The sequence below is a fragment of the Mus caroli genome, chromosome 14 (assembly GCF_900094665.2).
Source record: "Mus caroli chromosome 14, CAROLI_EIJ_v1.1, whole genome shotgun sequence".
Taxonomy (NCBI): Eukaryota; Metazoa; Chordata; class Mammalia; order Rodentia; family Muridae; genus Mus; species Mus caroli.
In genome coordinates this window covers 12,937,529-12,951,231 of record NC_034583.1, presented here as the reverse complement: position 1 = coordinate 12,951,231, position 13,703 = coordinate 12,937,529, and the positions used below count along the sequence as shown (strand labels likewise).

Here is a 13,703-nt window from a genome sequence, read left to right as displayed (position 1 = left end):
TTCTCGGTTTCCTGCTCAGACTTCTCCCTCAGGGCATGTTCACAATCTTCAAACAAGAGCTACAAACAATTGAAGGCCAGAGGTGGTGGCCATGTCTTTAATTCCAGCACTTGGGTAGTGTAGGGAATGGATCTTTGTGAGTTCAAAGTCAGTTTGGTTTACATAGTGAGTTCCAGGATAACCAGAGCTACACAGGGAGACCCTATCTAAATGACTGACTGATCAGCAGTGTGGACCATCCTTAGCTCTGCAGATGCAGCAAGATTTCAAGAGCCACAGACAACCTTCTTGCAACTCTTGGCCTCTGACGATTAATCACCCACAGAAGGAAAAGGCCCTGGGGAGGGGGTAGTGCCAGGGCCTCTGGCCTCTGTTGCATCTGCTGCCACAGAGGTCAGGGGCAGGCTGTGGCTCTGGCACACAAGTCAGCACCCCTGACTTGAGACAGTGGAGGCTGCCCAAATGGCTCTGCCTAGCTTCTGTTTCTTTCCTGGGAAGCAGATCTAACGACAAACCCCTGATTACGATACAAAAACATGTCGTCTGCCCAGGGTTTATAAATGCTCAGAAAAGCAAGCAGAGTGAGGAGTAACTCAGACAAGTTTTGACAGATGTATTCACATCTTCTGTTTATTATCAGGTATTTGTTTATTTTTGAGAGACGGTTTTACTGTGTAGCCTGGCTGGCCTAGAACTCCCTATGTAGACAAAGTTGATACACCTCTCTAGTTGGGACTAAATATGCACACTACCACCACACCTGGCCTGAGTGTTTATCGCTATTAACAGGCCTGTGGATAAATGCATCACCGAGCAGAAAGCATTTCTAGTCTCTCCAGTAGATATTCCAGCTGGGGTGGGTAACGGGGAAGTGGTGTTGTAATTTTAAGCAGGCTTGGGAGTAAGGAAGAGGTCCTTGTAATGTGGGTGTGGCTGTCTGTCGCCTCTCTCAGAAGAGTCGAGAACACAGATGACCTGGGATGGATTCTTCACCCATTTATGGTTGGGATTAATTCCCAGTAATCCTAATTCAGATCGAATCTCCTTACTCGGGTCAGATAAGTAAATGTGTGAGCGCCAGGAATAGTTGGGGAAGCATCTGGATGTGATAGTAACACTGGCAATGTATTTCTGACCTCAGCAGTAAGGTGCATGGCCGTTTTAGCTAATTATATCGATTTCTAATACGCAACTAGAGTCCCGCAGACCGCAAATCCCGCGACTGTGTGGCTCCTGGAAGTCTGGTGGGGCCATGAAGCCTTGGCCTGGAGCTTGGAGAACCCGGTGTTTGGTGTAATGACTTCAGGCGCGCTGGGCGGGGCCAGGGGCGGGTTCCGAATGGACTCCACCCCTTTTAGGGTCTGGCGCGAGCAGGCGGGCTGAGCGCTGCTTAAAGAGCCCTGCGGAGGCGCGCTGGGCGTACTGTCGCGCGCGCAGAGGCGGCACACGTGTCTGCCGGTGTGGGTCCTGAGTTTCACCCTACCCTTCAGGATCGAGAGATTGGGGTGGTCCCAACCCCCTTTTGATGTGCGCTCACCCTGGCCTGTGAGAACGTGATCCACGCAGTTCCCCGCGTTCAGGGAGCCAACTTGGCCAAGCAACTGTCCCGGGAGCGGCGCGCGGGGGTACCGGGCACTGCGCATGCGGAGCTCCAAATTCAAACAGCTGTGTCCAGGGCTGCAGGACCAGTGAACCCGGAGCTGCTGGAATTAGGAGACTCTTTCTCCAGGAGGTGACCATTCCAGAGTCATGGTGGACCGGGGTCCTTTACTCACCTCGGCCATCATATTCTACCTGGCCATCGGGGCGGCGATCTTCGAAGTGCTGGAGGAGCCACACTGGAAGGAGGCCAAGAAAAACTACTATACACAGAAACTGCATCTACTCAAGGAGTTTCCGTGCCTGAGTCAGGAGGGACTGGACAAGATCCTACAGGTGAGCCGTCGGTCGCCAGAATCCTCCCCATGTATCTGGAGCTGTTGGGGCTATAGCGGTATTTATTGAAGGGGATACTCCCTCCTACAGTTTAAGACGACCCCCTCCCCCCCAGTTCCAACCACATGTCTGGGGTGGCGGGAGAAAATGCCTCATCAGGTGTCAGGTCGCAAAGATCTGTGTCTTTCGTCTAGGGACAGGGAGATTCCCTCACGCGCGCAGACTTGGTCAGTACCTAGTAAGTTCCGAGAGAACTTGGGGTTGACTCCAGGATGAACTGGGCCCCGCGGTGGCTTAAGTGTGGGTGTGCGGGTGCCTCCCTCTTTGGAGGGAGGCTGTGGGGCGGATAAAGGAGTTTATCTTTCCTTGGAGACGCTCCCGGAGTCCGGGAGCAGAGCCGGGTGCCACCCCTCGCGTCACCACCTCCCGCTCCAGGGCCGTTGCCGCGCCCGCTCGACCTTTCTTAACTTGAATACAACAGAGGGCCCCCAGACCTGGTGTGAGCAAAAACACACCCGCCAGTTGCTGCACTTTGAGTGGGGCAGGGAGCTCGGACATATCCTAAGTGCCTCGGAGGAAGGTCTGTGGCTGGAATGCTCGGGACGGTCCCAGGCTTCCATGATGTCGTAGCAAGCAGAGACATCCCTCAAGGACTCGGAATTAAGCTTTGTCAAAACAGCAGGTTGCACAAATGAACACCCAAATTCAGGTAGTGCCCTTTTAGGGAGCGAGGATAGTGTGGGTGAGGGGATGTTTCCCTGATGTTAGCTTGTGGAGTCACTTATCTGAAAATGCACACACCCAGTAGACCATTGACCTCACCATGGTAAACTTGGCTGACCATCTCAACTGGAACCTGGAGCCAACTTAGGGTCAGAGGCTCTTCTCTGTTTCTCGAGGGCTCAGCCCCAAGCATCCATCCATCCTGTTCCTGGCCTTCTAACAATAACGGTAGGATTAAACTGGAGCAGGGGTAGACTGTTCAAATCATTATAGATCTGATCGACATCAGCCCCCACTTCTTTCCACTTGTCTCATGCCTCTCACTTTCCAGCCTCATTTACCTGTTTTGTCAAATGGGAACAAACCTGTCTACATCCTTGTCCTGCCCTGAACTATTGTACCATTGACAACTGAGAAAACCTAAACACATCTTACTGGTACTACCTCCTAGTTTCAGATGGACATTCACAGAGACATTTTAGGTGCCTGAGAGATCATGGGCTCTTCAGAGAGTTGCCCTCAGCAAGTTTACACCACGAGGTGCGTTGTTGCATCTGAGTAGACCTGTCCCCTACGTTTAGGGGTTGGGCGTGCAAGGTTACTGTGAGAGTGATGCTGGAGGGGAGTTTCAAAAGACAGCTGTTCTTCCGGGGGTTCTGGAAAGATCCACACACCCGCTGCTGGGTGTCTGCTGCATCTGGGTGTGCTGAGGAGGAAGAAGGCGCTCAGTTTGTGATAGCCCTGACAGGATCTCTGGAGGAGAGTTGTGTGTGTGTGTGTGTGTGTGTGTGTGTGTGTGTGGTTTGCTCTGGGGGCTTTGTTTAGGGGAGGGGAAGGAGAGGATGATGAGTCTCCAGCTGCCCTCGAAGTCTCCCCTCCCTGCTGCTGCTCCTCCGTGGCAGGGGAAGGAAGGAAAGAATTCAAGGCTAAATGTGTGAAATTAAACTTCAAAACCCAAGGAGAAGGGGTGGGGGCAGTGTTTAGGGACTATGCAGCCTGGTGCATCTGGTGGGGCGGCTTTACAGGTCAAGTGGTTTCTGTAGGGTGTTTGAAAAAACAAAATGCCCTTTATTTTAAGGTCTTGTCTGTCAGCAGTACCTCCACCCTCAAAGTGGACAGGTAACTTTTAGAAAAAAGAATTTGAGCAACATCAGGTCAGTGTGATATGGAGAGGATTCTAGATGCTTGCTTGAATGAACAAGGACAGTCTGTCACACACACCCTCCCCAGTGAAAAAAAGAGCAACCTTGTCAACTGGGCAAGTTCCCTCTTTTCAAAGGAAAAAACCCAAGAAATGAAAATGGACCAATGAAAGCGTTTGCCAGCCTCAGCTTAATCTGCAAAAATCTGCCTCTCTCGGCTTTCTGATCTGTGACTTGGGGCGCTGCCTCAGGCCTCAGGAAATTGGTTTAAGGAAAAAATGAAAACTCCAAAATCTTCCTTCTCATTTGGCTGCCTGGGTATTTTCCACCTGAGGTTCTGGGTTTTAACCCTGCCCATCACAAAGCCCCTTAGTTGAAAATTCCTGGGGTGGGAGCTGGAGGTAGCTAAGCTTGGGGGTGGGGGTGGGTTTACTGCTGCAAACCATGGCTGTAGAGTCAAAAGCACAGAAAAAAAGGATGTAGTCTAGCCCTTCCCTCCCCTACTTAGGCTGTGGTTGAGCTGTGCCACACAGGCTGCCTTTCAAGTGCCCTGTATCCAACCCAGGACCCCTTGGCTGTCCTTGCCTTCTGAACTCCTACTGAAGTAACAAACTGCACCTTATTGTTAGAGCTGTTTGTTTTTAAGGCAGGGTCTCAGGTAGCTCTGGCTGGCCCGGAACTCACTGTGTAGCTGAGGGTGACCTTGAACTCCTGATCCTTCAACCTTCAGCTCTTATGCATGGTACCCCCGCTGTGAATGCACTGCTGGGCATGGAACCCAGGGTAAACACTCTACCCACTGAGACACCTCTCCAGTTCTTACATTAGTTGCCTTTAATGAATCTGTTTATTTGTTTATTTGTTTATTTATTTGTGAAAGCAGGGTCTCCCTATGTAGCTCTGTCTGTCCTGGAATTGGTTACGTGCATAGAAAGTACTCACAGAGATCCATCTATTTCTGCTAAATAAAGATGCATATGCTCCACTGATTTTAGGGATTGAGACAGCGTCCTGGTACGAGGTGAAAGCTGCCTTTGAACTCATAAGCACCCTGCCTCAGCCCCCTGGATGCTGAGATTATAGGCATGTGCCTTGCTGTTTGGCATTACCAGATTTTTGGGTGGCTGGCTATTCTAGCTGTTTATGTATTTTCCTTTTTTTTTTTTTTTTAACCCAGCAAGTGAAATTGGCATGTATAGTGAGTGCATCTACTGTGCTGAGCACTGTGGTTAACATTATTCTTCTGTGCAGAGGCATAAGCTGTTAGTGCTTCCTGGCTGGGGCATTTCCTCATCCAACCAGTTAACTTACCTTAGCCTCAATATCCTCATCTGCAAAATGAGCAGTTTGGTAGGGCTCCCGGTAAGAGGGTATGAAAAGCAGAAGCAGGCAGCTCTTGCCGCTAGCATTTTTCCGAGTTTTATGGAGTGCTCTCTGCGGACGGCCTCCTGCCAAGTACTTTACCTGCTTGCTTCAGGTGCTTTATGGTGACCTCATGCTTTAAGATAAGGCAACTGACACCCAAGGAAGTTAAAGTGGCCACAGTGGCAACAGCTCCAGTCTTGGGGGTTCACCCAAAGCAGTATCCACCTTTGCCAACCCACCGCAGGAGACTTGGTGTCTCTAAGTGACCTGAGTTAATTGGTTCAGCTTGACTTTGGACTGCTGGGAAATTCTATTTTTTGTTTCCCTTGGAACAGGCACACAGTCTTCTCCAGTGTGGCTGCCTGATTGACCCGGCACTGTCTCCGTCACTGAAGCTGTGTGTACACCCTTCAGTTCTGCACAGCTGTTTTTAGAAGTCCCTCTTTCTTCTCCCTCCCAGAAAGCTGAGGACTGAGTTAAATTGACAGGCTGACAATTCATCTAAGTCTTTTAGGGAGAAGGTTAAACAAACAGTGTTATGCCTTCATACAGAGGCGTCTTAATATGGGATCAAGTCTAGCTAGGAAGGGCTCTCAGGAGGTCAGGTCAGAGTGGAGAATAGAGAATAGTGGGGGAGAGAGAGTCTTAACTTTGTGGGGTGTCCTCTCTTAGCCTAGGAGGGGTCAACAGGCTTTTTGATGGGATTGTATGTCTCACTGTCTTCTGAGACTGGGATAGGGCAACAGGTCTTTTTTCTGCTCTGGTACCCCAAAGTGAGCCCTGGCGTCCCCTGAACCCCCTCCCAGCTTCTCACCACATTCTAGGGGATTTTGGGTATACCTCCTTTCATGGTTAAACCCTTAAATACATCCCAGTTTTGAAATTCTAACACCCGTTCTAACACCAATCCTCCCCCAAATTTATGAAAAAAAAACCAAAACTGTGGACTGTTTAATGACTTCAGACCAAAATGTTCAAAGCAAAGAGTATTGAAAGGTTTAGAGGAAAACTTTTCTGAGCCCAGTTCAGGGGAACAGAGGGTTAATCCGAGCACTCACTTTGTTTCAAGCCAAGGTGGACACTGTGAGGCTCGCTGGTCTCCTCACCCACCTTTGGTAGAAGAGTCATTAGGTCTTTTGAGCCTTGATCTAACCCGGCTTGAATTCTCACAGTCTAGAACTGCAAAGCTGCGAAGTGGGTAAATTTGTGTTTTGAAAGGAAGACAACCTGCCCTTTATCCATCCTTCCTTCCTTCCTTCCTTCCTTCCTTCCTTCCTTCCTTCCTTCCTTTTTGAGAAAGGGTTTCTCTGTGTAGCCCTGGCTGTGCTGGAACTCACTCTGCAGACCAGGCTGGCCTGAACTGGGAGACCAGCCTGCCTCTGTCTCCAGCTGAGCCATTAAAGGACAACCATTTCTAATGGCTCAGCTTTTCTTGAGTTACACCTAAGTTGCTGGGCAATGGTGGTGCACACCTTTAATCCCAGTCCTTGGGAGGCAGAGGCAGGCAGATTTCTGAGTTCCAGGTCAGCCTGGTCTACAGAGTGAGTTCCAGGACAGCCAGGGTGGTTACACAGAGAAACCCTGTCTTGGGGAAAAAAACAAAACAAAACACAAAACAAAAAGCAAACAAAAAGCTACACTTAAGTTGAAGACTGAAAAGAAAACTAAGCAAGCAAGAAAAGCTCCACACCAACAAAAACACCAACACTACCTCAAAAGGTCTGCCTTAGTAAACGTGGGCCAGTTAGAGCTTTACAGGTTAAAGTGAACTGTTACTAAGCTCTCTTGGGAGTTTTAATGGAGCATTAGCATGGTTAGATGACACAGTCATGGCGAACCATCTGGGGATGAAAGCTTGAAGGTTTGCAGGAGGTGGTGCCGGAGGTGGTGATTGCCACCTCTTAAGTATTTTCCTGGGGTTTTGCCCTATTTTATTTATAGACTGGTGTTTAAAAGAAACTCAGTTCCTTGGTTTTGGACATCATGCTTGGCTGGCCCTGACCTGGGGCCAAAGGCTTTCATCTTGAACTTGGGGGTTTGCTGTCAAATTGGTCTCAGCCTCTGTATTCGGTGAGTTTGTGTTTAGTGGCAGGGGGTGTACAGGAGGGAAGGGAAATGAAAACTTTGGGGAGCAGAGAGCTAGGCTTCTGAGAAAGAACCCCTAGGAGTGTCTTTATGTTGGGGTGATATAAGAGGATGGCCAGAACTGGGGTGCAGCAGGGACGCTCCAGAGAGAAGTGAGGTGGGCAACCATCGGGAAGCCCAGGGAGAGATCTGTGTCTTCCATTGTTTGCTGAGACCCTCGGACTTGTCTGTGGCCATTCCACCCTGCCCCTGCTCAGTCCTGCACGGGGTCTGAAGTGATTTGGGTTTTCACGCATTTGGAGTGTCTGCAGCCACAAGACCAGCGCGAGGACAGGGCCTGAGACACACCACGAAAGTCTTGTTTCATGTACAACAGGTACAACCCCCCTGAGAGTGGTTTCTATGGGCTGTAGTGTACCTGCGGTGTGGTTCACCGTGAGGTCCACTTGGGCTGTCCCTTTACTGCTTAGTCAGGAGGGTTTGCCTTTGGGAATGCTGTAGATTTTCAGAGAAAAGGATGGCCATCCTATTCAGGACGGTATGGAGTGCCCCATGCACAGACATAGTGAACTTCTAAACGATTATTGTAAAGAATCCAAAAAAAAAAAAAAAGACTTGTAGGGGTGGTGGTGGTGCATGCCTTTAATCCCAGCACTCAGGAAGCGGAAGTAGGAGGAGGTATCTCTGAGTTTGAGGCCAGCCTGGTCTACAGAGTGACTTCCAGGATTTGTGTAGCCAGGGCTACCCAAAGAAACTGTCTCAAAAACAAACAAAACAAAACCTTGTACATTAGTGGGGGGGGGGGTGCGAAAGCACACACACACACTGTGGCCACATGGTTGAGGTCAGAGGACACAAGTTGACTCTGTTCTTCTGCCATGTGGTGAGTCCCCGGTATGAAACCCAGGCTGTCAGGCTTGGCAGCAAGTGTCTTTACCCACCCAGCCATATTGCTGGCCCAAGAAGACCCTCCCAGAGCATTTAATGTTAGGGCTATCTTAGTGCACAAGGTCTTAGCACATGCTAGACACGTGTACCACACCGAGTGAGGTGCTTTCTCAGCCTGAATTTATTTTTTATTTATTTGTTTTTAGTTTTTTTAAGGCAGGGTTTCTTTTTTTTTTTTTTTTTTTTTTTTTTTTTTTTTTTTTTTTTTTTTTTTTTTTTTTTTCGAGACAGGGTTTCTCTGTGTAGCCCTGACTGTCCTGGAACTCATTCTGTAGACCAGGCTGGCCTTGAACTCAGAAATCCTCCTGCCTCTGCCTCCCAAGTGCTGGGATTAAAGGCGTGCGGTACCACGCCCGGCTAAGGCAGGGTTTCTTTATGTAGCCCTGGCTGTCCTGGAACTTGTAGGACTCTGTAGACGAAGCTGGCCTCGGATATTTTTTTAGTTATAAAAAACAATTATGGAGTCTGGAGAGCTGCTTCAGCAGTTAAGAGCAAGTCTTGTTCTTGTAGAGGAGCCAAGTTCAGCTCCCAGCCCTGACGTGGCACTGATACTTTCTAGCTTTCAAGGATACCTGCATTCATGTGATGTGCACTCACCTCCACACAGACAGACAGACAGACAGACACACAGCCACATACATACACATGTAATTAAAAAATAAAGAAAAGTAAATCTTAAAAAAAGTCAGATCTTTAGCAGGTTTGTGCATCATTCAGTGCTAACGAGGTTCTACTGTTGTGACTCAGATCTGTGTTGCTAACCAACCCTTCCTTTTTGTAGAACCGAAACTTCCCGCTAATCAGCACCTCTCCCTACCTTTTCACCCAGTCACTAGAAACCACCATTATGCTTGTGTTTATGAATTTGCTGCCCTCAAATCTGTTGAGTAGATGAAATCATGCAGCGTTTGTCTTTTGATGTGTAGCATGGCACCACCATTGGAAAACTGTATGGAGGTCCTTTAAACCGTTAAAAATAGTCCTGCCATATAATGCGCATCTGGGTCCATATCAGCCCAGTTTATTTGCATTCTAGTTTTGCTGTGATGAGAACGGAACCTCAGGTCTGGCTTATGCTAAGCAAATGCACTCTGCCAAGCCACATCCCAACTGTCAACTGAATATTCGGTTTTACTGTCTTTTCTTTGTATGTGTATGGGCATTTTAACTGCATGTATGTCTGTGCATCATGTGTCCGTAGTGAATAAGGAAGGCAGCAGAAGGCCTTGGATCCCTTGGCTGGAGTTACAGATGGTTGTGGGGCGCTACGTGGCTGCTGGGACGTAAACCCTAGTCCTTCTGGAAGAGCAGCCAGTGCACTCGACCGTTGAGCCAGCTCTCCAGCCCCTCAATGGAATATTTTCTACGTGAAAGGGGGTGGGGAAGGATAGAGTGGGTCTTCCCCTTCCAAAGCCCTCAGAGAGGTATAATTTAGCACCATGGTGCTTGAGGTGCAGCCACAGGCCAGAGGTGAGGGTCAGATGACAGAGCCTTGTGAGTGTAGCCAAGGAATTTGAACTCCATCAAATGTTTGCCATTTTCAAGGAGGGGAAGTGGATAACATTACAGAAAGTTCCCTCCTTCTTCACAGCCATTTACAACTTGCAAACAGTGGAATATTCTGACTGAAATTAAATTTCCGTAGGCCGAGCCACTCACTCTGTGAATGTTCTGATAAGGACGCCTCCTTCCTTTCAACTTCTGGTGAAATGGAGTGTGGCTTTTCCCAGAAGCTCATAGTCTTCAGCCCCTCTTCACCCCAGACCTCATTAAGGCGCCTCTTTTCCTGTGTAGGCCAGGGTCTGGGATGTTCTACCCAGACCCTCCATTCCAGGCTACCTTTCCCAGTTGTCCTTTTGTGGAAAAGAACAGGATACCAAAGTTCTTCTTGAAGCCTTTCGTGAGACTTAACTCCAATCCTTAAGTAACCAGAAACCCTAATGGGGCGGGCGTTGTGGGGGGCTTCTCTTGCTGGCCAGCTTTTCTGTGCAGGAAGCCTCAAAAAAAAAACAACTGGAGGGTCTTGAGCCCTTGAGCTGAGTCTTGCTGGGGAGAGGAAATTGCTCTGGGGGTGGCAGAGTGAGGGGAAATGCAGACTGACGTGCCGAGTGATGGGTGACAGATGGTGGAGGCCAGAGAGGAGGACACGGTTGCAGGGCCTTCGAAGTTTCAGTTGCCATTTCCAGAAGTCTGCACAGGAACCCTCTCTCTGGGGAAATCAGACTCTGAAAACACAAAACAAAACAAACAAACAAACAAACAAACAACCCCAGCCTCTATCCTCAGGGAACCCTGGTCTGCAGCGGGAAGAACAAGGAGCCACCAGCAGGTTGGTGTTAGTGAGGGTACCTGGAATATCCAGTAGCCCATCATGGACACATGGGTTTCTCTTCTCTGATGTAAGGAAGAAAGGGTGGTGAGTGAGTGTGGGTAGCAGGCCTGTGAGCACACCCTGGGCTCCTGCTTGCTACGCTAGGCAAGGGACTGGCCCATTTTCTGTAGCTCTAGAACTATTGGCTGGGACTTACTGCTGTTCTGATGTACACAGTAAAGTAAAGGGCTGAGGCCCACGGTCAACTAAGCCTTGGTCTTGCCCATGATTAGTTAGTAGAGCTGGTGACTGGAGCACACAGGCATGGGCCAGGGGGAGACTGTTACTAAGAATGTCCTTGGCCAGGCGCCATCATCACCTCACAGAAAAGCAAACAGCAGCAAAATAGAAGAGACCACCGTGGTGGCCTTCACTGTCAAGTTGCCATGGCAACACATCTCTGGGTGTATCTAAGAGTGTTTCCAGAAAGGTTCAGCTGATCTGGGAAGACACCCCTGAATATAGACAACATCATCACATTGGGGTCCTGACTGAAGAAAAAGGCAAAAGCAAGCTGAACTCCAGCATTCACCTCTGCTTCCTGACAAAGGACACAACATAAACAGCTGCCTCACGCTTCTGTTGTCATGACTCCCCTGCTGTGTACCCTCAAAGTGACCTCAAATCGACCCCCTAAAAATTATTTCTATCTGATATATATATTGCCTGCATGTATGCATGTGCGCCATGTGCTTGTCTGGTTTCCTGCCCACAGAAGTCAGAAGAGGGCTTCAGATCTAGAACTGAATGGATGGTTGTGAGCCACCATGCTGTTTCTTGGAATTGAACCTGGAGCCTCTGCAAAAGCAACAAGTGCTCTTAACTACCATCTCTCCAGCCCTGCAGACCCTCTCTTTCTCAAGTTTTTGTTAGTTATTTTGTAACAGCAGTGAGAAAGGTGAAATGGTACCAGGAATTGGGGGGGGGGGTCCTTTCTGTGATAAACCTGGCCACATGACCTGTAGGTCTTTGGAACTGGTATGCATGAGGAATGTAGAAGAGTTTGGAGCTACAGGCTAGAGAAGCCCTAGGATGCTTGCAGAAGCTTAGTGGGCCGTCTAGGTCGAGTTTGGAAGACTAGAATGCCCGTGACTTCTGTGCCCTGATGTGATGGACTATATGCTCTTGACCTTTGAAAGCCAGAATAAGCCCATCTTCCTAAAGTTGTCAGGTATTTGATTACAGCAACAAGAAAAGTAACAATGCAACCACAGAGGTCGCAGCATGTCTGAGGCCTTGTGATTGGGAGAATGATGAAGGCTGGCACCCAGTCCTCATGCTTGGAACCACTTTGCTGTCCATTCTGCTGTGTTGATGGTTGAAGAAGCAAGAGGGAGGGAGGCTGAGAAATGGAAATATGCCACATAGGCTTGGTGTCTCAGAATCTTTTGGTGCACAGGAGTAATGTAAGTAATGTAAGCATTCAGGGTGATGATGGGTGTGACTGAGAGCAAATTGTCTCCTCCATGGGATGCAAAAGTGGTACTCCACTGTATCAGGGCTTACACCATACAACAGAGGACCTAAGTATCAGTTGCTCTCTGTACCCCCTTTCTCACTGGTGGCAAGGAGGAGGATGGAACCCAGAAAGCCGTCCTTCATGCTGCCCACCATTGTCTACTCCTTCCTAGTCAACTCAGTTCACTCCCTGATGGTCATAATCAACGCTTGAAAATGTGACTTCTCCCTTCCAGTCTCAAGCTCCTCCCAGAGAAGCCTGGGTCCAGATAGCCTCAGGAACATCTTCCTTAGGTGGTGGCTGTGCAGGTTTGGTGACCACATTGGGCCTTCCCTAGAGGCAGGACAGTACCAGCATTCTTGGAGCTCTCTTGGTGGCCAGGGCTCTTTGGTTAGCTTTGCAATATGCATTCTTTTTTCTCTTACCCATCTAAATATTTAGGCTTCCTGCTGAAATATTTAGGCAGGACTGTGTACTTCTGGCTGTTGTTACCCACTCCCCCATGCCCTGCTGTGATCTGACTGCAGCTGTTTAGCCAAGTCCTTCCTACAAAGGGGCATGCGTGTCCCAAGTCTGTGAGAACCTATGCAGGATAGTTGAAGGAAGGACTAGCTTGGCTCTGTTGTGTAGCTTGGAGCCTGGTCCTGTGGGCCACCAGGAACCTTAGCAGCCTCATCTGGGGGACTGCACACCTTGGGCTCCTCTAATTGTCTGAATTGACCTATACTTGAGGATGGGGAAAGGAAACCCCTATTTGAGCCATTGTGAAGACAAAACCTGATCATAGCTGTAGTCCTAGTCTTACCCTGTGCATTAGTTTGTGCGGTGTGACTTTGGCCAGATTTAATTACCTCATGTCCATCCATCTATGAAGAGGGATTGGAGTGCCTTTAAGTTATAAGGGCCCAACATGACACATCTCCCTGTCCCCAGTCTTGTGTGATAAGGCCCAGTTCTCAAGATGTTCAGTGCGAAGGTAAGCGCTTGCTTCATGTTCCGTCGTGCCCAGGTTCTCAGTGGCATGCACCTTCTCGTGAAAGTCTGATGAGGAAGAGGCCAGGCCTTCACAAAATCAAAGTGAGGTGACTTTAGCCACGTAGAAGCCTTGGTCTCTCCCAGACTTTGAAAGAAATGATCAGTGTTTACAATAGTGAGATCGCCCAGTGGGGTTAGGTGCTTCCTCTCAAGCCTGATAAAACCTGGGGGAGAACTGACTCCTGAAGGTTGTCCTCTCACTTCTACATTTGTGCCATGACTCCAGCACGCCATACACAATAAAAAAAAAATCTTTAAATCAATAAAAAAGAGTTTATTCCTGTGCTGGATAGTGTTATGTTAACTTGACATAAGCTAGAGTCATTTGGGAAAAGGGAACATCAACTGAAAAAAAATGCCTCCACCAGATGACAAGGGGACAAGCCTTTGGTGCGTTGTCTTGATTGACAGTTGATGTGGGAGGGCCCTGCTCACTGTGGGTAATGTCACTCCTGGACTGGTCCTGTGAGCTAGAAAGCTAGGTGAGCAAGCCAGTAAGTGGCATCCTCCAGGTTCCTGCCCTGACTTCCTTCAGTGATGGACAGTGATATAGAAGTATAAACCAAATCGCCCGCCCTTCCCAAATTGCTTTTGGTTGTGGTATTTTATCACAGCAATATAAGCCCTAGGACAGTTGCTA

At 48.8% G+C, this 13,703-nt stretch overlaps 1 protein-coding gene across 2 annotated transcripts in view; it reads left to right on the top strand.

Moving 5' to 3' along the window:
* Nucleotides 1-1,392: 1,392 nt before the first annotated feature.
* Kcnk5 (potassium two pore domain channel subfamily K member 5) overlaps nucleotides 1,393-13,703 on the top strand; it is a 42,886-nt gene continuing 30,575 nt past the window's right edge. The window contains exon 1 of one of the 2 annotated variants that reach the window (XM_021182373.1): nucleotides 1,393-1,935. In XM_021182373.1, coding sequence (XP_021038032.1) covers nucleotides 1,750-1,935 — 186 coding nt within the window. In that variant the 5' untranslated portion in view covers nucleotides 1,393-1,749. Of the gene's footprint in view, nucleotides 1,936-1,974; nucleotides 2,887-13,703 lie in introns of those variants that run through there. The other variant, XM_029469016.1, reaches the window with a different exon arrangement.